Raw genomic sequence first — 24,225 nt, forward strand, 5'->3', positions numbered from 1 at the left:
GCACAGGCCTGGGGCCTGGAGGGAGGGCACAGGCCTGGGGCCTGGAGAGAGCACAGGCCGGAGCCTGGAGAGAGGGCACAGGCCTGGGGTGAGGGTACAGGCCTGGGGCCTGGAGTGAGGGCACAGGCCTGGGGCCTGGAGTGAGGGCACAGGCTTGAGGCCTGGAGGGAGGGCACAGGCCTGGGGCCTGGAGAGAGGGCACAGGCCTGGGGCCTGGAGGGAGGGCACAGGCCTGGGGCCTGGAGAGAGCACAGGCCGGAGCCTGGAGGGAGGGCACAGGCTTGAGGCCTGGAGGGAGGGCACAGGCCTGGGGCCTGGAGTGGGCACAGGCCGGAGGCCTGCCTAACGTGCACACAGGCCGACAGGGCCTGACTCTGCCCGCAGGCCTAGTGCCTGTCCCTGGTGCTTTAGGGAGGATTATATATAGGTAGAGGTGGCCCAGGGCCGCCTACCTGTCGCGGAGGGAGAGGCTGCAGCGGGGAGCTTCGTTAGCTCTTTTGCTCTCCACACGCTGCAGCACTCTCCGCCGGACATCCGCCGCTGGTCGCCGTCTTCCGTCTTCCTGGGTGCCTCCGCCGACGTCTTCCTCCGCACCGCCGACGTCTTCTTCCGCACCGCCGATGTCTTCTTCTCCGCCGACGTCTTCTTCCGCAGGAGCTCTTCTTCCTCTTCTGTCCTCGTCCGCCGTCCGACTGACTGGTCCCGCTCCGCAGCGCCTCTTATATGGCGCCGGGAGCGGGCGGAGCTATGACGCGGCGAGCCCCGATTGGCTCGCCGCGGCGAGCTCTGATTGGCGGCCGAGGCGCGAGCCCTGATTGGCTCGCGCTTGGCGCGCCGTTTGAAATACGCCGCTGGGATTGGAGGGGCTTGAATCCTTTCGGATGCAAGCCCCTCCAGACTGGAAACCGCCCGCCGCTCCGCCGCCCGCCGCTCTGCCGCCCGTCGCTCCGTGGAGGGGAAAGTGGTAATCCCCTTCACATTTCCCCCCCCTTTGTCCTTTGTGGTCTCCACAAAGCAAGAATCCGACCACACAAAGTTCGGATCCGCGTAGCGAGGGCCCGGAACGCCCCTATTTGAGCGCAGAGAGCGCCTTGGCAGGGGAGAGGCCACTACTTCGGCTGGGGGTTGAGGTTCCGATGCCTCCTCCGGATGATTCTCCTCCACCGGCAACCACCATTCCTCGTCTGACAGAGGGGTCAGAGCGTCCTCGATAGGGGCCCCTAACCCGTCCTCCGCTGCCGGGGACTCAGCCCCGCTCGCCGGATCCGGGAACGGACAAGGTCGCAGTTTACTACGATGTAACGTGCGCAGACGTCTCGTCCCATCGGTAGACTCCACTTGATACACTGGTCCCCCCGGGTCCAAGCGACGGCGAACAAGGTATGGGGTTACTTCCCACCGTTCGGACAATTTCCCCCCTGGGCGAACCTTTCGCACCAACACTCGCTGGCCCACGGCCAACGATCCAGGCTCGTGGGACCTCACAGGTGGATGCTGGTGGTCGGCGATCAGCCTCCCAGCCAACTCGTGCGCCGCCTTCAGACGTAGGCGATGGTCCTCGACCCATTCGGCAGGGGCGAGGGGCGTTACCTCCTCAGTCCCGGACAGTTGTAAGTCGTGTGCCTCCCGTCCGGGTCGGCCGAACAACAAGAAAAAAGGTGAAAATCCCGTGGTGTGGTGAACTCTGTTGTTGTAAGTCCAGACCAGCTCCTGAACACGTTCGGGCCATCGCTGCTTCTCGGCACGCTCCAACACGCGGAGCATCTGCAGCAGAGTCCGGTTGAATCTCTCGCAGGCGCCATTCCCCTGCGGATGGTAAGGTGTCGTGCGGGACTTTTGAACGCCATAAAGCTGGCAGAGGCGCTCCATCAGCTGCCCCTGGAAACAGGCACCCTGGTCCGAATGGATCCGCTCAGGACAACCGTACTGCCGAATGAAATGTTCGACGATCGCTCGTGTTGCCGACTCTGCGGTCTGGTTTCGGGTGGGAACCACTACCGTGAATTTAGTGAAGTGGTCAGTCATTACCAAGGCATACTGGTGCCCACTTACAGATTCCCCGACCAACACGTAGTCGATCATCAGCATCTCCAGTGGCCGACTGGTCCGGATCGTCTGGATGGGCACGTGTTGTTCCGGTGGTTTAACTACCGCACACCGCCTGCACTCACGACACACCTGGTCCACGACCGCTTGCAGCCGGGGGGCGAAATATTGGCGTCTCAACCAATGGTATGTCTTATAGGGTCCCAAATGGGCCCCTTGCTCGTGCGCCTCTTCCACCAGCGACCGCACCCGGGCTTCTGGCACGACCATCTGCTCCACAGTACGCATTTCCTGTTCCAAGTAGCAGCGTCTCCGCAAGGTACCAGCGCAGACCCGCAAATGGTCCCAACGACGTACCACCTTCCTACAGAACCCGGTCAGTCCATCCTGCTCTTGGCGGGATGGCACATGACCCCTCTGTACCCACTGTCGAACGAGGTCCAAATCCTCATCAGCCTGCTGTTCCTGTGCCCAGTCCATCTCCGTGTACCTAAGCAAGGCAGTCTGGGCGTTTTGTCGGTACAACTCTCCGGCCGTGGCCTGCCGCACACGAGTGAGATCCGGCATTTCTTCGCCGCAGTCCTCTTCTTCCCCACCAGGTTCGGGGGTTTCCACCGGAAAACGAGACAGGGCATCTGCGTTGGCATTACTCTTCCCCGGTCGATAGCGGATTTTGTAGGAGAACTTGGCCAACCTGGCCACCCATCGTTGCTCCAAGGCACCCAACTTGGCGGTCTCCAGGTACGCCAAGGGGTTGTTATCCGTGAAAATATCCACGTGGGTGGCGGTCAAGTACTCCGCAAACTTCTCGGTCACGGCCCACACCACTGCCAGTAGCTCCAACTTGAAGGAACTGTAGTTGTCTGGGTTCCTTTCGGTCTCTCGCAGGCTACGACTGCCGTAAGCAATCACCCGCTCCTGCCCATCCTGGACCTGAGCCAAGACCGCGCCCAACCCCTGTAGACTCCCATCCGTGTATAGGACGAAGGGCTTCTCGAAGTCTGCGTACCCCAACACTGGAGCTTCCGTGAGACTTCCTTTCAGTTGGTCAAAGGCCAGGTTCTGCGCTTCTCCCCAAGTCTCCAGGGCAGCTTTCTTAGTGGTCGCAATCCCCCTAAGCAAGGCATGTAGGGGTTCCGCGATCCGGGCGAAATCCTTGATGAAGCGCCGGTAGTACCCCACCAAGCCCAGAAATGCCCGCAATTCCGTGACGGTGGTGGGCACCTTCCATTCCTGGACGGCCGCCACTTTGCTGGGGGTTGGGTACACCCCATCACGTGACACTACATGCCCGAGGTACTCCAAGCTGGATTTCAACAGGTGGCACTTCCGGGGCTTGAGCTTCAGGCCGTATGCTTCCAACCGCTGAAGAACCAGGTCGAGTCGAGCAAAGTGTTCCTCCAAGGTCGGGGCGAACACAATGATGTCGTCCAAGTAAATCAGCAAGGCTTCAAAGTTCAAGTCTCCCAAGCACCGTTCCATCATCCGCTGGAATGTGGCGGGTGCATTGTTTAACCCAAACGGCATGCGGCAGAATTCGAACAACCCCATGGGAGTGACGAATGCGGTCTTCTCCCTATCCTGGGGGGCCACCGGCACTTGCCAGTATCCACTGGCCAGGTCCAGGGTCGAAAAAAACTTCGCATTGCCCAGTGCAGCTAGGGACTCCTCGATCCTAGGGAGAGGGTAAGCGTCCCGGACGGTGCAACTGTTCAGCTTCCGGTAGTCCACACAGAACCGGATAGTCCCGTCCTTCTTCCGGACTAAGACTATGGGTGCAGCCCAGGGACTTTTGCTCTCCTGGATCACGTGGTTGTCCAGCATCTGACGCAACATGCTCTTTACTTCCTGGTACAACCGGGGCGGTATCGGCCGATACCGCTCCCGAACCGGGGGGGCGTCTCCGGTGCGGATCTCATGCTGCAGGTCCTCCGTATACCCAAAATCTTCCTCATGCCGGGAGAACACCTTCTGACGGTTCCAGAGCATCTGGTCCAGCTTGGCTACGTCCCCGGCCGCGCACTCTTCTAGCGACACGTCCATCTGTGTACGGATCATGGTACCGTTCCACTCGGGGCAGGGCCCCTCCTGCTCCTCCACTTGAACGGATAACGCCCATGCCTCGGAAGCCTCTGGCCGTAGGGACAGTTTACGCATACCCTGAACGCTATTCTCGTGAATCGCCACCACCTGAGCGATAACTGTCCCAGCCGGGACTCGGCAAAGCTGGTCGGTAAGATTGCAAAAGCGGACGGAGACCTTTCCACCGGTCACCACCGACACGGTCCGTGCCACCATCACTCCAGACCCTACCCTCAGCACATCAGTGGGCTCGACCATCACCTCCATGCCATTTAGGCGCTGATGGGTCCGCACTTCCAGAGGGATCAGGACTTCCTGGCGAGGTGGCAACTCCAGGCGCTGGTGGTGACCGACCTTCAAAAGGCCCAGGTGCTCTTCGATTGTCCCTAGGGCCCTGGTTCCCCGTCGTCCCACTTGTTGGAGTGCCTGCTGGACGGGGCGCTGGACTCCCAGGTTCCTCCAATATTGTGGCCCATTTTCCTGGAACAAGAGCTGGTCGAGATGTCGGAGTACATTCATCCCGAGGATCACTGGGCCATGGCTCAGTCCCGGGCTGCTGACTACCAGCAGCCCCTTCCTACCCAGCTCTCGGCCACAAACTACCATCTCCATCCACACCACCCCCACCACGGGAATGGGTAGGTTATTAGCCGCCGTGAGGGTAATGAAGCTCTCGGACACCTCACTTTTAAGATGGGCGTAATGTTCAAGAAAACAGGCCTCAGAAATGGTGGATACCTGAGAGCCGGTATCCAACAAGCAGGACTGATCTTTCCCGCCGAGGCGGCTGACTACCACGGGACACTCTCCTACCAATTCAGCCTGTTCGTTAATGGCTGATCTCTCCCCATCGCTCCCCCCCACGGGTGGTCCCGTTACCGCGAGGGAGGTCAGTTTAACTGTGCCTCCGGGATTGCTTCGGTACAGGTCCGCGCAATATGCCCATACCGATGGCATCGGTAACAACGAGGGCCCCGGCCCTCTCCCGGACGGCCGTCCGGTTCCGCGCCTCGCCCACGGGGCCGCCTGGTGTCCCGCTCACGGGACTCCGTGCCCCGCTGGTCACGCCGGTACACTTCCTCCCTCAGCTGGGAGACCTCTTCCCTCATTTCTTTAGTCACCCGAAGGAAGGCCTCTTTCAGGTCTTGCACGCAGGTCTCTAAGGGATTGGTCTCCCGGCTAGCCACGGGCGCGGAGATCGGCTGTACCCACTGGGGAAAAACGGCGTGTGGCCCGTAATTGGCATTGCGGTCCCTGGCTACGGCGTCGATCTCCACCTGATGGAAGGTCAGGGTGTCATCCTGGGATATCTTATCCAGCATCACCTGCCTCAGGGGCACGTTCCGGAGTCCCATGGCGAACTGGTCCCGCAATATTTGGCTGGTGTTGGTGAGCGCCCCAAACCCATCGGGGTCTTTCCGACGCACTTCTCCCATCATCTCTTGGAGCGCGTTTGCATACTGGGGGATGGACTCATCCTCCCTCTGGAACCGGCCAAACAGACGCTGCCGGAGGGTCCCCGCCGAGGAGGTGTCGCCATAAATATCCCCCAGGATATTATAGATCTCCTCCAGCTCCTCGAGTTCATCGTCGGGCCGCAAGAGAATCGTCCGACGAGCCTCGCCTTCCAGAGAATTCAGGGCGAGGGGCACCTGCAGGTCGACGGGCACCCGATAGATGAGGAATGTCGCCTCTAGTCGGGCCTTCCAGTCCTCTAAGGTCATATTGCGACCGTCGTAACGGGGTAGGTGGGCGAGGGCTGGTCCGACGTTGAGTCGACGCGATGACCTCCGTCGCTCGTCGTCCGTTCCCCTCGCCACCACATCAGTGGAGCTGGCAGTCGAGCCTCTCCGAGTGCGTGGTTTCGGCGCATCTGTCCACGGCTTCTCGGCCGTGGGTAGTGACCGATCTTCGTCCATCCTGCCGACTACGCCAAGTGTGAGCGGCTAACAAGGATGTACCGCCTGCTGCTGTGCAGGTGTCGTCACTCCACCCACCTGTGCAACGCCGCCGCAGACGATTTCCAGGCACGCCAGAGACTTCACTCTCGAGACCACTCCTCAGGGCGGACACCACCTCACCGCGGACGACAGGGGTCTGGAAAGAGAGGAATATGTCGGTTGAGACGTACGCCCGACCTCCGCCTGGAGTACGGGACACGTCAGGGGTAGCCGCGACCTTAACCGGCTGGGCGGAAGGTCATCACTGGCCAATAGGCCTCAGCTACCCAATTCTCACACACTCGCACTCTCGCACGTTGTGTGGTGAGAGGGGGGTCCTCGCGTCCGCGAGCAAACCCTCCGGACCGGTATACAGGGGGGATGACCGACAGACAGACACAGGGTGATACTCACTTCCAACTTGCGGGTCACCTTGATTGTCGCACCTCTCCACTCCTGTTGGGACAAGAAGAACAACCTCCCTACCTGCAGGCTACTCTACGGCTAACAACGATACAGCCAACTACGCCTGCCTAACAAACTAACTCAAACAACTGGAGGCTACTGGTTCTGCCCCAATCAACGGAGACTGTACTAATTAACACGTGCACTACCCGGCAAGTCAGTGGAACACTTCCCCGGCCTAACAGTATACCCCGATTTACTAGTCCTACCTTCCGGATGTTGGACACCAGCCGGTGCCTTCGGTTCACAAGGGAGGGCGGGGGTCTGGAACAGACTGGCCCACTTCCGATGACCGGGGGATGGCGACGTGTGGGACGGGAACGTTACTCCACACTTCCAATCCCCTGGGTCATACACCGCGTGGGGCCGGTCGGCTTCAAACAGCAACCTCTGACCCCTCGAGAGCTGCTGCACAGCCCACTTCCAGCCGGAAGGGCGCAGGCAGGAGCCTGAAGGAGGGGCACAGGCCTGGGGCCTGGAGTGAGGGCACAGGCCTGGGGCCTGGAATGAGGGCACAGGCCTGGGGCCTGGAGTGAGGGCACAGGCCTGGGGTGAGGGTACAGGCCTGGGGCCTGGAGTGAGGGCACAGGCCTGGGGCCTGGAGTGAGGGCACAGGCTTGAGGCCTGGAGTGAGGGCACAGGCTTGAGGCCTGGAGGGAGGGCACAGGCCTGGGGCCTGGAGAGAGGGCACAGGCCTGGGGCCTGGAGGGAGGGCACAGGCCTGGGGCCTGGAGAGAGCACAGGCCGGAGCCTGGAGAGAGGGCACAGGCCTGGGGTGAGGGTACAGGCCTGGGGCCTGGAGTGAGGGCACAGGCCTGGGGCCTGGAGTGAGGGCACAGGCTTGAGGCCTGGAGGGAGGGCACAGGCCTGGGGCCTGGAGAGAGGGCACAGGCCTGGGGCCTGGAGGGAGGGCACAGGCCTGGGGCCTGGAGAGAGCACAGGCCGGAGCCTGGAGAGAGGGCACAGGCTTGAGGCCTGGAGGGAGGGCACAGGCCTGGGGCCTGGAGTGGGCACAGGCCGGAGGCCTGCCTAACGTGCACACAGGCCGACAGGGCCTGACTCTGCCCGCAGGCCTAGTGCCTGTCCCTGGTGCTTTAGGGAGGATTATATATAGGTAGAGGTGGCCCAGGGCCGCCTACCTGTCGCGGAGGGAGAGGCTGCAGCGGGGAGCTTCGTTAGCTCTTTTGCTCTCCACACGCTGCAGCACTCTCCGCCGGACATCCGCCGCTGGTCGCCGTCTTCCGTCTTCCTGGGTGCCTCCGCCGACGTCTTCCTCCGCACCGCCGACGTCTTCTTCCGCACCGCCGATGTCTTCTTCTCCGCCGACGTCTTCTTCCGCAGGAGCTCTTCTTCCTCTTCTGTCCTCGTCCGCCGTCCGACTGACTGGTCCCGCTCCGCAGCGCCTCTTATATGGCGCCGGGAGCGGGCGGAGCTATGACGCGGCGAGCCCCGATTGGCTCGCCGCGGCGAGCTCTGATTGGCGGCCGAGGCGCGAGCCCTGATTGGCTCGCGCTTGGCGCGCCGTTTGAAATACGCCGCTGGGATTGGAGGGGCTTGAATCCTTTCGGATGCAAGCCCCTCCAGACTGGAAACCGCCCGCCGCTCCGCCGCCCGCCGCTCTGCCGCCCGTCGCTCCGTGGAGGGGAAAGTGGTAATCCCCTTCACAACTGCTGTGATATTTCATCTTCCTCGCAAAGGACTGTTGAACAGTCAATTGCTTACTGGAAGTAGTACAAGTGGGCTTACGACTTCCCCTCTGGGATGACCATCGACTCCCAGCGGCAACAACAGCAGCGCCAGCAGCAGTAGGCGTTACACGCAAGGATGCATCGGAGGAATCCCAGGCAGGAGAGGACTCGTCAGAATTGCCAGTGACATGGCCTGCAGGACTATTGGCATTCCTGGGGAAGGAGGAAATTGACACTGAGGGAGTTGGTGGGGTGGTTTGCGTGAGCTTGGTTACAAGAGGAAGGGATTTACTGGTCAGTGGACTGCTTCCGCTGTCGCCCAAAGTTTTTGAACTTGTCACTGACTTATTATGAATGCGCTGCAGGTGACGTATAAGGGAGGATGTTCCGAGGTGGTTAACGTCCTTACCCCTACTTATTACAGCTTGACAAAGGGAACACACGGCTTGACACCTGTTGTCAGCATTTCTGGTGAAATACCTCCACACCGAAGAGCTGATTTTTTTGGTATTTTCACCTGGCATGTCAACGGCCATATTCCTCCCACGGACAACAGGTGTCTCCCCGGGTGCCTGACTTAAACAAACCACCTCACCATCAGAATCCTCCTGGTCAATTTCCTCCCCAGCGCCAGCAACACCCATATCCTCCTCATCCTGGTGTACTTCAACACTGACATCTTCAATCTGACTATCAGGAACTGGACTGCGGGTGCTCCTTCCAGCACTTGCAGGGGGCGTGCAAATGGTGGAAGGCGCATGCTCTTCACGTCCAGTGTTGGGAAGGTCAGGCATCGCAACCGACACAATTGGACTCTCCTTGTGGATTTGGGATTTCAAAGAACGCACAGTTCTTTGCGGTGCTTTTGCCAGCTTGAGTCTTTTCAGTTTTCTAGCGAGAGGCTGAGTGCTTCCATCCTCATGTGAAGCTGAACCACTAGCCATGAACATAGGCCAGGGCCTCAGCCGTTCCTTGCCACTCCGTGTGGTAAATGGCATATTGGCAAGTTTACGCTTCTCCTCCGACAATTTTATTTTAGGTTTTGGAGTCCTTTTTTTACTGATATTTGGTGTTTTGGTTTTGACATGCTCTGTACTATGCCATTGGGCATCGGCCTTGGCAGACGACGTTGCTGGCATTTCATCGTCTCGGCCATGACTAGTGGCAGCAGCTTCAGCACGAGGTGGAAGTGGATCTTGATCTTTCCCTAATTTTGGAACCTCAACATTTTTGTTCTCCATATTTTAATAGGCACAACTAAAAGGCACCTCAGGTAAACAATGGAGATGGATGGATTGGATACTAGTATACAATTATGGACGGGCTGCCGAGTGCCGACACAGAGGTAGCCACAGCCGTGAACTACCGCACTGTACTGTGTCTGCTGCTAATATATAGACTGGTTGATAAAGAGATAGTATACTCGTAACTAGTATGTATGTATAAAGAAAGAAAAAAAAAACACGGTTAGGTGGTATATACAATTATGGACGGGCTGCCGAGTGCCGACACAGAGGTAGCCACAGCCGTGAACTACCGCACTGTACTGTGTCTGCTGCTAATATATAGACTGGTTGATAAAGAGATAGTATACTCGTAACTAGTATGTATGTATAAAGAAAGAAAAAAAAACCACGGTTAGGTGGTATATACAATTATGGACGGGCTGCCGAGTGCCGACACAGAGGTAGCCACAGCCGTGAACTACCGCACTGTACTGTGTCTGCTGCTAATATATAGACTGGTTGATAAAGAGATAGTATACTCGTAACTAGTATGTATGTATAAAGAAAGAAAAAAAAACCACGGTTAGGTGGTATATACAATTATGGACGGGCTGCCGAGTGCCGACACAGAGGTAGCCACAGCCGTGAACTACCGCACTGTACTGTGTCTGCTGCTAATATATAGACTGGTTGATAAAGAGATAGTATACTCGTAACTAGTATGTATGTATAAAGAAAGAAAAAAAAACCACGGTTAGGTGGTATATACAATTATGGACGGGCTGCCGAGTGCCGACACAGAGGTAGCCACAGCCGTGAACTACCGCACTGTACTGTGTCTGCTGCTAATATATAGACTGGTTGATAAAGAGATAGTATACTCGTAACTAGTATGTATGTATAAAGAAAGAAAAAAAAACCACGGTTAGGTGGTATATACAATTATGGACGGGCTGCCGAGTGCCGACACAGAGGTAGCCACAGCCGTGAACTACCGCACTGTACTGTGTCTGCTGCTAATATATAGACTGGTTGATAAAGAGATAGTATACTCGTAACTAGTATGTATGTATAAAGAAAGAAAAAAAACCACGGTTAGGTGGTATATACAATTATGGACGGGCTGCCGAGTGCCGACACAGAGGTAGCCACAGCCGTGAACTACCGCACTGTACTGTGTCTGCTGCTAATATATAGACTGGTTGATAAAGAGATAGTATACTCGTAACTAGTATGTATGTATAAAGAAAGAAAAAAAAACCACGGTTAGGTCACTGGTATATACAATTATGGACGGGCTGCCGAGTGCCGACACAGAGGTAGCCACAGCCGTGAACTACCGCACTGTACTGTGTCTGCTGCTAATATAGACTGGTTGATAAAGAGATAGTATACTACTAATATTATATACTGGTGGTCAGGTCACTGGTCACTAGTCACACTGGCAGTGGCACTCCTGCAGCAAAAGTGTGCACTGTTTAATTTTAATATAATATTATGTACTCCTGGCTCCTGCTATAACCTATAACTGGCACTGCAGTAGTGCTCCCCAGTCTCCCCCACAATTATAAGCTGTGTGAGCTGAGCAGTCAGACAGATATATAATATATATAGATGATGCAGCACACTGGCCTGAGCCTGAGCAGTGCACACAGATATGGTATGTGACTGAGTCACTGTGTGCTGTGTATCGCTTTTTTCAGGCAGAGAACGGATTATAAATAAAAGTGGTGGTCACTGGTCACTATCAGCAAAACTCTGCACTGTACACTACTGAGTACTCCTAATGCTCCCCAAAATTAGTAAATCAAGTGTCTCTCTAATCTATTCTAATTCTAAACGGAGAGGACGCCAGCCACGTCCTCTCCCTATCAATCTCAATGCACGTGTGAAAATGGCGGCGACGCGCGGCTCCTTATATAGAATCCGAGTCTCGCGATAGAATCCGAGCCTCGCGAGAATCCGACAGCGTCATGATGACGTTCGGGCGCGCTCGGGTTAACCGAGCAAGGCGGGAAGATCCGAGTCGCTCGGACCCGTGAAAAAAAACATGAAGTTCTGGCGGGTTCGGATTCAGAGAAACCGAACCCGCTCATCTCTAACTGACATCACACCTATGTTACACAGCAGGGCACCACACCGACATCACACCTACGTTACACAGCAGGGCACCACACTGACATCACACCTATGTTACACAGCAGGGCACCACGCCGACATCACACCTACGTTACATAGCAGGGCACCACACTGACATCACACCTATGTTACACAGCAGGGCACCACGCCGACATCACACCTACGTTACACAGCAGGGCACCACACCGACATCACACCTACGTTACATAGCAGGGCACCACACTGACATCACACCAATGTTACACAGCAGGGCACCACACCGACATCACACCTACGTTACATAGCAGGGCACCACACTGACATCACACCTACGTTACATAGCAGGGCACCACACTGACATCACACCTACGTTACATAGCAGGGCACCACACTGACATCACACCTACATAATTCTACACATACAGTATATATTGCATACATACACGTGTGAGAAACATTAATCCAGCTTTGGTGGTAACTACTACTTTAAAGTTTAATGCTCTCACATTGTTTTGAAGTGGATGGTGAAGGGGGGGGGTTGGAGCTGTGAGGGGAGAGTGTGAGCTGGAGAGGGGAATACTGGGGGTGCTGCAGATGGGGGGGGTTGGAGCAGTGAGGGGACAAAGAGTAGGCTTAAGGAAAAAAGCTACTCACTGACATGGGAGCAGCTTGTAATAGGGGCAGTAAAACAAATTCTCTCACAAATACAGTATTTTTATTCGAGGTAGGGCGTGGGGGGGGGTGGCATATATATATATATATATATATATATATATATATATACACACACAGTTCATGCATGCACACATACATATAAAACACCCACCTCCCCACTCACCAAGCACGGGTGATCAACTGTGTCCAGGACAAGGCACCATTCTATTAGGCTCCGCCCCCAAAATGCCGTGATTCGCGGGTCTTACAACTGGTTGGATGATTGGACCGCAGTGGTTCTGGTTCTTTTCAATGACTGTGGTCCTGGGCTAGCAGCTGAGTGGATGCAGGGGACTGGAGGAGATTGCACAGAAACTCCTCCAAACTGCAGTGCAGGAATCTGACAGGTGCTGGAGGGCTGTCTAAAAGCTTGCTGTAATTCTGGTGAGGAGGAGGAGGAGGGGGGGGGGGGGAAGAGGAGGGAAGGGGAGGGAGGGGTGAAAAACACTTCAGTTTGCTGGGTAGCGGTGGACTCTTGCAAAATACGGGAGCCTCCAGGCAAGTCTGATTGGGCTTCCTATTGGTCAGAAGTCCGCTTTGTTGCTATGCTGTACTGTCGTGGGGGATACCAGATACAGCTGGTTAGCCTGCCCTCCACCAACCCCCGCCGAAGCCACGCGGTGCACTGTGCTGCCTGCTACCTCCTCCTCCAGCCGGGATGTCCTCATTACTAGCACTGGGGGGGAGGAGCTGAGAGTAGAAGGGAGAATTGCTCCTCCCCCCTGCATGTCACTCAGCACATCACACCACTAGTAGTCCGGGGGGAGGAGGTCCCTGAGAGAAGAGTGGAGAGCGGACCCTCCTCCTCCGGCAGCCGGGACTTGAATGCACGGACTGGCCTGGGGCAGGGGCACTGTGTCGCCGTGGTTGTAGTGCTGGTGACGGTATACAATGAGTCAGTGTGACTCATTGTAATGCCAGCGTTTATCGGCCCCTTCACTGTGGCAGGCTGTGGGCCTATTTTCAATGGAGGGCCTGGAGCTGCAGCTCCATCCGCCCCATTGTTAATCCGGCCCTGATTGTATGGTTGTCTCTAGGATGCGGTCATGTATTGTACAATAGAATGCTCTCTGCATTGTATAGAACCCTAACATTCTCTCTATATTGTATGTCACTATGATGTTATCTTAATTATATATCTATTACTAGTAAAAATCTATACAATAAAATCCACTGTTGATAACAATAATGTATTCATGTTGGCATTTAATAACAATTGGTATGAACTATGACCCCTCCAACTAGTCAGTGATGTCACTTCCAGAAAGTTCCTGCATAACACACATCTACATTCTCCAAACACTTCTGTTATTTCCCATACTTGTCATCACATACCTCATGATGACAATACAGATTCTCTTGACAATCACAGAATAATATCATCAAATTATCCACAACCAAAAATGTATAACGGTATAGTAGAAAAGAAAAAGTCTCACAGTGATTCACAGGAAATCTACAGAAAAACTCCCTGTAGAGGAGAAAAACGTACAATAGTAAAATTAAATGTCATGCATAGAGCATGCGACGATCTGTGTCTGGTCGGTACAACAACAACTGGAAGAAATGAAGATGGACCAGCTGAAGAGGAAGAGCGAAAGAGAGAGAAGAGCAAGAGCAGAGGGGCAGGAGAGAAATAGAGACACAACACAGGGTAGGAGAGTGAAAGAAGGAAAAAGGACAAGACAAAGGAGGAGTGAAGAAGAGAGAAACAGAGGAGTCAAGTGAGAGGAAGTAGAGGGAGAGAAAAAGGGAGAAGGTTGTCATAGGTAGAAAGAGAAATAGACAGTAGAGGGAGGAGAGTAGGAGAGGGAGAGAGAAAAGGAGAGCATGAGAGAGAGAGAGAGAGAGAGAGAGAGTGTAGTAAAGACAGAGAGAAAGAAAACTCAGAAATTGCTGGAGATAAAAGCCAGTAATATAAATAAAAGTCTAAGTGGGCTGTACCTAAAGGTCCGTGTGCCCCAGGCAAAGTGAAGGACCTGACCACCTACCCCATAAGCCAACTTGGCCATCTGTGCTGTATAGGGCATATATTTGAAGATCCTGCCCATAAAAAATTAAAACGTAGAAGGAGGGGTAATATACATTGGAGTAACTGAGGAGGATCACACTGTGCCGTAACAATGGTAGGAGGGTAAGAGTGTTGGGCAGGAAGGATGGGAAAGTGGGTGGACAGGAGAGGTGTAGTAGGGTAGGGAGAAAAGAGGAGGTAGGACCGAGGAGCAAGATGTGAGGCACTGCAGGATATATACAAACACTGGGCAAATTACAGAGAATGCAAGGAAGCTATGACCTGAGTGAGGGAGGGGAACATGACCTGAAGCAGAATCGATAAAGAGGGGGTATTACCTCCAAGTAATATAAAGACAGTGCAGCACCAAACAGTCATATGCACAGTATTGCTTTGGAAGGAGATGGGATCTACTAAATCACTAGTCTTATTCCTCCAAGCCCTGGTCACGCCCCCCCCTCTCCTCTCCAGGGTCTGGCAGGGTGAGCCAGGTGGTGTCCTCCCTCAACCAGTGCCCCTGGAGAGTGCGATCCTGGCCAACATCTAGTTATGGTCCTGAAGTCTAAAACCTGTTTTTTTATTAATTAAAATACATTCTATATGGCAGGTAGTGGGTACATGCACTACAATCAACTCGTCCTTATTTTAATCTTGTGTAGAAATTTCCCAGAGAGTTGCCCAGTGTCTCAAATTAGATTGCAATATTGGGTGACTCAGCGCTACACCCTTGGGTGTGGTGTAGTGGATTGTATGGAAAGTAACAGAATGAAAATTAAAAAAGAGCACAGTTCAGATTGTCTTTTAACTAATTATTTTGAACTGGATGTTTGAAGTTAAAGAGGATATTATGCCCGAAACGCGTTGGTTTAGCGCACATCTGGCGAATATCCACTGCAGAATATCCACTGCAAATGACACTGAAATTACTAGCCACTGACGGGCGAGTGAACACAGCCGTACGGGGTAACCAGCCAAGAGCCGCTCACTACAGCCAGCCGGGAACAGCCCGCCGCTGCCAGTCGGTAGCCGCTTGCCACAGCCAGCCGGGAGCTACTCACCACAGCCAGCTGAAAGTCACACAGGCCGGGAGCCGCATACAGAAGTCAGCGGGGAGAGCTGTGCGGATTACAGGTACAAGCTATAGGGACAGTACCTAGTACCTATTATGCTCACACTCATCCATCAACGGTAACATATTGGAACCCCACTCCTTAACCATTACAACAGTGGACTCTCAACTATATATACTCAAAAAAGAGCTGTAAACAAGGAAAACTAACCTTCTAATTCTTTCTAGGTATTGCGTACACATAACTTATTTCAAGCACTCTGTTATTAATTCTATATATTCTTGGGGGTAAAAGGATGCCTACCACCATGACTGGAGTACCCTAAAGTTTTGGCTACTGGTATCCAGAGGCAGCGTGAGTCATTTTTCTATTCTACACTGGTATGCAAAGATTATGTTAAGCCCGCCTACTTTAGTGTTGGCCCTGCCTACAGTTGATTTGGTCCTGCCTACTTTAAGTTCCTGATATGTCCCTGCTTGGAGCACAGTAGTGATGCCAGGGGTCTGAGTTGTGATGCAGAGTCTACAAGCTCTCAGGTTTTTGTATGATATTCTCTTCTACACTGCACTCACCAGCAATGTGTAGGAAGCTCCCGTGTCACTAGGACACGCATCCACGCTAATCCGTGTCAGCTGATTTGGGACTGTCGCCTTGTAGTTCGTGATGTCTGGTTTGAAAGGAGGTTCCAACTTTACACCAGAAACAGAAAGCTTTTCAAGATCACAATTGTTCATTTCTACTTCTTCGTATGAACAGCCAAAGGCCACAATCTGCATTGCACAAATTATATTTCCATTAATACAAATACAAAATATGCCAGATAATATTCAGCAGATAACAAATGGACAAGCAACAAATGGACAAATAAAAACATATACAAAATTAAGAGTTTTCTTTGCAGAAACAATGTACTAAAACAAAAAAATTTTTTCATAAGACAAACACATAGGGGTATATTCAATTGAGGTCGAAAACTGCCGTCTGTCGAAAAGACGGCAGTTTTCGACTTTTTTTGGTCGAATCCAGATTCGACATATTCAATATTTTGCATGTCGAAAACGGGGCCAAATCCGACAGGTTTTGGCCCCGTTTTCGACCATCTCAGTCACGCTGCTGATCTCCTCTGGCTGCCGCTGGCTGTCCCCCCGCGGCTCGCCCCCCCTCTCCTCCTCTGGGTCCCATCTAAATTTGACTTGAAAAAGTCGAATTTAAATGGGATTGAATAGGGGTTGTCGGATCCATTCTTTAGTTGAATATACCCCATAGACCTTGAGTTGCACTCAATTCAGACGTAATTGCTCCCACACTGCACGCATGGAAATACTTCCATATATTAGCCCATATGCTCTCTACCATGCAGCTAGTATGATATCTGTCACCATCATTATCATGAGTGCTCATTTCTTGGTTCAGAACATCTGTCTACAAGCAGGTGTATTTTTACGCATCCATCCAACTCTAGATAGACCGCAATTCTGTTGAACGCCCTATCTGAACTTTGTCTACATGAGAACTCCCCATTACAGCCTAGTTATGTCCCCTCAGTCGCAAATGGAGGTGCTAATGAAATGTATACGTGTACTTAAATTTAGGGATGATTTCAATTAGCTGCGGTTGACTACCGCAAGCTAATTGATCTTCCGGGGGTGTTAAAGTCTGAGGCTACCGCCCCTTTTCCAGGCATGATAAATAACCGCATTTAAGTAAATCCAGCCCATAATCTGTTCATATATGGCATTCAAATAACAATATTAAGATTAATACGTAGATTAATTTAAGTGCAAATAAAACTTACTTTTACAAATTAAGCATATTAACATGTAAAGAAATATAGACATTTTGTTAAAGTACTGTATACTTTATTTTCCCAAAAAGATAAATAAAAGGAAAGGTTTACTAAACACAAAAGTCAGCCTACTTTCCAAAGTCTTTAAAATAAAATATACATTAACTTATATAATTAAATTCTATTACCAGAGGTTATTTATAGAAACCTTCATAAAGACACATATTTATCATTAACAAAATAAAATTACAAATATTTAGCACATGCATTATACAAAGTTACAAATATACTTTTTTTTTCTTATACTGTACTCACTGATTAAAAAAAGAAATTTAAGAAAATAAAAGAAAGTACTTCTCCCAGCCGTGCTGTCTCAGTCAGGTGCAGGTGCACAGAGTGCTCTGTATGGGGCAAGCACCAATTTGTGTCTCCACCAGAGGTGCCATTTTGTTATAGCCAATGCTATAGACTGTGCATGCCTTTTGGTCTCCAATGAAATGTCCGCAGGCCTACTTTATTTGTTTCCAAAAGATATAAACATGGTTACACTTGCAAAGCTAGACGCTGTGGAATAGGACGCGGTCGTCATGGTTATAAAATAACAACTCGGGCTGCATCATAACACGTTACTGTAATAGGAATTGCAAGTCCCAGGCTTCGGCTGGCAGGTCATACTGGTTCCACAAACCCTGCGCAGCTTGTACTGCAAAACCCAAAATACCGATTAATTAAAAAAAAAAAGAAAACTATAAAACTACATGTCCCATAATGCTTTGCCACAGGACGTACGCGCTTCCTGTGAGACCAGGCAGCGAGAACATACATGTGTTCTTGTATGTGCTGCTAACAGACGCAGGTAAGCTCTATGCCTGCTGGTGTGTGTGTGTGATGGGTGTAACACACGACTTTGCTATGCTGTGGTGGAGGGTGGCCTATGCTTAGCATCTTTGCTGTTTTTGTGTGTGTGTGATTAAGTTTTATTTCTTATTTAGAGTGTAATTAGTGACATTTTTTACTTTCTCAAACCCTACTTTTGCTCTCAGTCTGATTATAAGTTTCACAGATCTCTGTTCACAGGCGCAGTTGGCGACTTTTTGCAAACCGCGCCAGTGCAGATGCGATAATAATCATCGCTGCCATATGGGCCTAATTCAGACCTGATCGCTCGCTAGGGTTTTTTTGCACTGCTGCGAGCAGATAGTCGCCGCCCATAGGGGAGTGTATTTCTCTATCGTCCTAGTGGATGCTGGGGTTCCTGAAAGGACCATGGGGAATAGCGGCTCCGCAGGAGACAGGGCACAAAAGTAAAGCTTTCCGATCAGGTGGTGTGCACTGGCTCCTCCCCCTATGACCCTCCTCCAAGCCAGTTAGATTTTTGTGCCCGGCCGAGAAGGGTGCAATCTAGGTGGCTCTCCTAAAGAGCTGCTTAGAAAAGTTTAGCTTAGGTTTTTTATTTTACAGTGAGTCCTGCTGGCAACAGGATCACTGCAACGAGGGACTTAGGGGAGAAGAAGTGAACTCACCTGCGTGCAGGATGGATTGGCTTCTTGGCTACTGGACATCAGCTCCAGAGGGACGATCACAGGTACAGCCTGGATGGTCACCGGAGCCTTGCCGCCGGCCCCCTTGCAGATGCTGAAGTAAGAAGAGGTCCAGAATCGGCGGCAGAAGACTCCTCAGTCTTCTAAAGGTAGCGCACAGCACTGCAGCTGTGCGCCATTTTCCTCTCGGCACACTTCACACGGCAGTCACTGAGGGTGCAGGGCGCTGGGAGGGGGGCGCCCTGGGAGGCAAAGGAATACCTATTTTGGCTAAAAATACCTCACATATAGCCTCCGGGGGCTATATGGAGATATTTAACCCCTGCCAGAATCCGTTAAGAGCGGGAGACGAGGCCGCCGAAAAAGGGGCGGGGCCTATCTCCTCAGCACACAGCGCCATTTTCCCTCACAGAAAGGCTGGAGGGAAGGCTCCCCCCTGCACTGCACTACAGAAACAGGGTTAAAACAGAGAGGGGGGGCACTAAATTGGCGTTAGAAATATATAAAAAAGATGCTATAAGGGAAAACACTTATATAAGGTTGTCCCTATATAATTATAGCGTTTTTGGTGTGTGCTGGTAAACTCTCCCTCTGTCTCTCCAAAGGGCTAGTGGGTCCTGTCCTCTATCAGAGCATTCCCTGTGTGTGTGCTGTGTGTCGGTACGTGTGTGTCGACATGTATGAGGACGATGTTGGTGAGGAGGCGGAGCAATTGCCTGTAATGGTGATGTCACTCTCTAGGGAGTCGACACCGGAATGGATGGCTTATTTAGGGAATTACGTGATAATGTCAACACGCTGCAAGGTCGGTTGACGACATGAGACGGCCGACAAACAATTAGTACCGGTCCAGACGTCTCAAAAACACCGTCAGGGGTTTTAAAACGCCCGTTTACTTTAGTCGGTCGACACAGACACAGACAGGGACACTGAATCCAGTGTCGACGGTGAATAAACAAACGTATTCCTTATTAGGGCCACACGTTAAAGGCAATGAAGGAGGTGTTTCATATTTCTGATACTACAAGTACCACAAAAGAGGGTATTATGTGGGATGTGAAAAAACTACCGTAGTTTTTCCTGAATCAGATAAATTAAATAAAGTGTGTGATGATGCGTGGGTTCCCCCCGATAGAAAATTATGGGCGGTATACCCTTTCCCGCCAGAAGTTAGGGCGCGTTGGGAAACACCCCTTAGGGTGGATAAGGCGCTCACACGCTTATCAAAACAAGTGGCGGTACCGTCTATAGATAGGGCCGTCCTCAAGGACCAGCTGACAGGAGGCTGGAAAATATCATAAAAAGTATATACACACATACTGGTGTTATACTGCGACCAGCGATCGCCTCAGCCTGGATGTGCAGAGCTGGGGTGGCTTGGTCGGATTCCCTGACTAAAAATATTGATACCCTTGACAGGGACAGTATTTTATTGACTATAGAGCATTTAAAGGATGCATTTCTATATATGCGAGATGCACAGAGGGATATTTGCACTCTGGCATCAAGAGTAAATGCGATGTCCATATCTGCCAGAAGATGTTATGGACACGACAGTGGTCAGGTGATGCAGATTCCAAACGGCACAAAGGTGTATTGCCGTATAAAGGAAGAGGAGTTATTTGGGGTCGGTCCATCGGACCTGGTGGCCACGGCAACTGCTGGAAAATCCGCCGTTTTTACCCTAAGTCACATCTCTGCAGAAAAAGACACCGTCTTTTCAGCCTCAGTCCTTTCGTCCCTATAAGATCATATCTGCCCAGGGATAGAGGAAAGGGAAGAAGACTGCAGCAGGCAGCCCATTCCCAGGAACAGAAGCGTTCCACCGCTTCTGACAAGTTCTCAGCATGGCGCTGAGACCGTACAGGACCCCTGGATCCTACAAGTAGTATCCCAGGGGTACAGATTGGAATGTCGAGACGTTTCCCCTTCGCAGGCTCCTGAAGTCTGCTTTACCAAGGTCTCCCTCCGACAAGGAGGCAGTATGGGAAACAATTCACAAGCTGTATTCCCAGCAGGTGATAATTAAATTACCCCTCCTACTACAAGAAAAGGGGTATTATTCCACACTATATTGTGGTACTGAAGCCAGAAGCCTAGGTGAGACTTATTCTAAAAAAATTTTTGAACACTTACAAAGGTTCAAATCAAGATGGAGTCACTCAGAGCAGTGATAACGAACCAGGAAGAAGGGGACTATATAGTGTCCCGGGACATCAGGGATGCTTACCTCTATGTCCCAAATTTGCCCTTCTCACTAAGGGTACCTCAGGTTCGTGGTGCAGAACTGTCACTATCAGTTTCAGACGCTGCCGTTTGGATTGTCCACGGCACCCCGGGTCTTTACCAAGGTAATGGCCGAAATGATGATTCTTCTTCGAAGAAAAGGCGTCTTAATTATCCCTTACTTGGACGATCTCCTGATAAGGGCATAGTCCAGGGAACAGTTGGAGGTCGGAGTAGCACTATCTCGGATACTGCTACAACAGCACGGGTGGATTCTAAATATTCCAAAATCGCAGCTGATCCCGACGACACGTCTGCTGTGCCTAGGGATGATTCTGGACACAGTCCAGAAAAAGGTGTTTCTCCCGGAAGAGAAAGCCAGGGAGTTATCCGAGCTAGTCAGGAACCTCCTAAAAACAGTGCATCATTGCACAAGGGTCCTGGTAAAAATGGTGGCTTCCTACGAAGCAATTCCATTCGGCAGATTTCACGCAAGAACTTTTCAGTGGGATCTGCTGGACAAATGGTCCGGATCGCATCTTCAGATGCATCAGCGGATAACCCTATATCCAAGGACAAGGGTGTCTCTCCTGTGGTGGTTATAGAGTGCTCATCTTCTAGAGGGCCGCAGATTCGGCATTCAGGTTTGGATGCTGGTGACCACGGAGCCCAGCCCGAGAGGCTGGGGAGCAGTCACACAAGGAAAAAATTTCCAGGGAGTGTGATCAAGTCTGGAGACTTTTCTCCACATAAATATACTGGAGCTAAGGGTAAATTTATAATGCTCTAAGCTTAGCAAGACCTCTGCTTCAAGGTCAGCCGGTATTGATCCAGTGGGAAAAACATCACGGCAGTCGCCCACGTAAACAGACAGGGCGACACAAGAAGCAGGAGGGCAATGGCAAAAACTGCAAGGACTTTTCGCTGGGCGGAAAATCATGTGATAGCACGGTCAGCAGTGTTTCATCCCGGGAATGGAAACTGGGAAGCAGACTTCCTCAGAAGGCACGACCTCCACCCGGGAGAGTGGAAACTTCATCGGGAAGTTTTTTCCACATGATTGTAAACCGTTGGGAAATACCAAAGGTGGATATGATGGCGTCCCGTCTGAACAAAAAACGGGACAGGTATTGCGCCAGGTCAAGAGACCCTCAGGCAATAGCTGTGGACGTTCTGGTAACACCGTGGGTGTACCAGTCGGTGTATGTGTTCCCTCCTCTGCTTTTCATACCTAAGGTGCTGAGAATTATAAGACGTAGAGGAGTAAGAACTATACTCATGGCTCCGGATTGGCCAAGAAGGACTTGGTACCCGGAACTTCAACAGATGCTTACAGAGGTCTTATGGCCTCTGCCGCTAAGAAGGGACTTGCTTCAGCAAGTACCATGTCTGTTCCAAGACTTACCGCAGCTGCGTTTGTCGGCATGGCGGTGGAAAGCCGGATCCTAAGGGAAAAAGGCATTCCGGAAGAGGTCATTCCTACCCTGGTCAAAGCCAGAAAGGAGGTGACCGCACAACATTATCACCACATGTGGCGAAAATATGTTGCGTGGTGTGAGGCCAGGAAGGCCCCACAAAGAAATTTCAACTCAGTCGTTTCCTGCATTTCCTGCAAACAGGAGTGTCTATGGGCCTCAAATTGGGGTCCATTAAGGTTCAAATTTCGGCCCTGTCGATTTTCTTCCAGAAAGAATTGGCTTCAGTTCCTGAAGTCCAGAAGTTTGTCAAGGGAGTATTGCATATACAACCCCCTTTTGTGCCTCCAGTGGCACTGTGGGATCTCAACGTAGTTCTGGGATTCCTCAAATCACATTGGTTTAAAACCAGTCAAATCTGTGGATTTGAAGCATCTCACATGAAAAGTGACCATGCTCTTGGCCCTGGCCTGGACCAGGCGAGTGTCAAATTGGTGGTTTTTTCTCAAAAAAAAAAAAAAAAAGCCCATATCTGTTTGTCCATTCGGACAAAGGTGGTGTCAGTGTTTCACCTGAACCAGCTTATTGTGGTGCCTTGCACCTACTAGGGACTTGGAGGACTCCAAGTTGCTAGATGTTGTCAGGGCCCTGAAAATATGTTCCAGGACGGCTGGAGTCAGGAAAACTGACTTGCTGTTATCCTGTATGCACCCAACAAACTGGGTGCTCTTGCTTCTAAGCAGACTATTGCTAGTTGGATGTGTAATACAATTCAGCTTGCACATTCTGTGGCAGGCCTGCCACAGCCAAAATATGTAAAATGCCCATTCCACAAGGAAGGTGGGCTCATCTTGGGCGGCTGCCCGAGGGGTCTCGGCTTTACAACTTTGCCGAGCAGCTACTTGGTCAGGGGCAAACACGTTTGCTAAATTCTACAAATTTGATACCCTGGCTAAGGAGGACCTGGAGTTCTCTCATTCGGTGCTGCAGAGTCATCCGCACTCTCCCGCCCGTTTGGGAGCTTTGGTATAATCCCCATGGTCCTTTCAGGAACCCCAGCATCCACTAGGACGATAGAGAAAATAAGAATTTACTTACCGATAATTCTATTTCTCGGAGTCCGTAGTGGATGCTGGGCGCCCATCCCAAGTGCGGATTATCTGCAATACTTGTACATAGTTACAAAAATCGGGTTATGATTGTTGTGAGCCATCTTTTCAGAGGCTCCGCTGTTATCATACTGTTAACTGGGTTTAGATCACAAGTTGTACGGTGTGATTGGTGTGGCTGGTATGAGTCTTACCCGGGATTCAAAATTCCTCCCTTATTGTGTACGCTCGTCCGGGCACAGTACCTAACTGGCTTGGAGGAGGGTCATAGGGGGAGGAGCCAGTGCACACCACCTGATCGGAAAGCTTTACTTTTGTGCCCTGTCTCCTGCGGAGCCGCTATTCCCCATGGTCCTTTCAGGAACCCCAGCATCCACTACGGACTCCGAGAAATAGAATTATCGGTAAGTAAATTCTTATTTTTTGCTATGCAATTGTGCGATCGCACGTGCAGCCGGGCGGTACAATAAAATATTTGTGCAGTTTGAGTTGCCCAGAATTTACTCAGCCGCTGTGATCACTTCAGCCTGTTTGGTCCCGGAATTGACGTCAGACATCCGCCTGCAAACGCTTGGACGCGCCTGCGTTTTTCCAAACACTCCCAGAAAATGGTCAGTTGACCCCCACAAACGCCTTCTTCCTGTCAATCTCCTTGCGATCGACTGTGCAAATGGATTCTTCGTTAAACTTATCTCACAGCAACAATCTGCTTTGTACCCGTACGACGCGCCTGCGCATTGCGGTGCATACGCATGCACGGTTCTGACCTGATCGCAGCGAAAACACTT

The 24,225-nt window shown here is 51.7% G+C and overlaps 2 protein-coding genes across 4 annotated transcripts in view; one reads left to right on the top strand and one right to left on the bottom strand.

Moving 5' to 3' along the window:
* The window catches only part of LOC134910412 (uncharacterized), a 286,525-nt gene extending 268,720 nt beyond the window's left edge, over positions 1-17,805 (bottom strand). For 2 of the 3 annotated variants that reach the window (XM_063918405.1, XM_063918404.1), the window contains exons 1-2: positions 17,462-17,805; positions 15,933-16,130 (exon numbers count right to left, since the gene is read on the bottom strand). In XM_063918405.1, the coding sequence (XP_063774475.1) occupies positions 15,933-16,094 (162 nt within the window). In that variant the 5' untranslated portion in view covers positions 16,095-16,130; positions 17,462-17,805. Of the gene's footprint in view, positions 1-12,403; positions 13,150-15,932; positions 16,131-17,461 lie in introns of those variants that run through there. The other variant, XM_063918406.1, reaches the window with a different exon arrangement.
* Positions 17,806-17,905: 100 nt separating this feature from the next.
* The window catches only part of C1D (C1D nuclear receptor corepressor), a 108,446-nt gene continuing 102,126 nt past the window's right edge, over positions 17,906-24,225 (top strand). The window contains exon 1 of the mRNA XM_063918407.1: positions 17,906-18,002. The gene's annotated coding sequence lies outside the window, so the exon portion shown is untranslated. The remainder of the gene's footprint in view (positions 18,003-24,225) is intronic.

The sequence above is a fragment of the Pseudophryne corroboree genome, chromosome 4, assembly GCF_028390025.1.
Source record: "Pseudophryne corroboree isolate aPseCor3 chromosome 4, aPseCor3.hap2, whole genome shotgun sequence".
NCBI lineage: Eukaryota > Metazoa > Chordata > Amphibia > Anura > Myobatrachidae > Pseudophryne > Pseudophryne corroboree.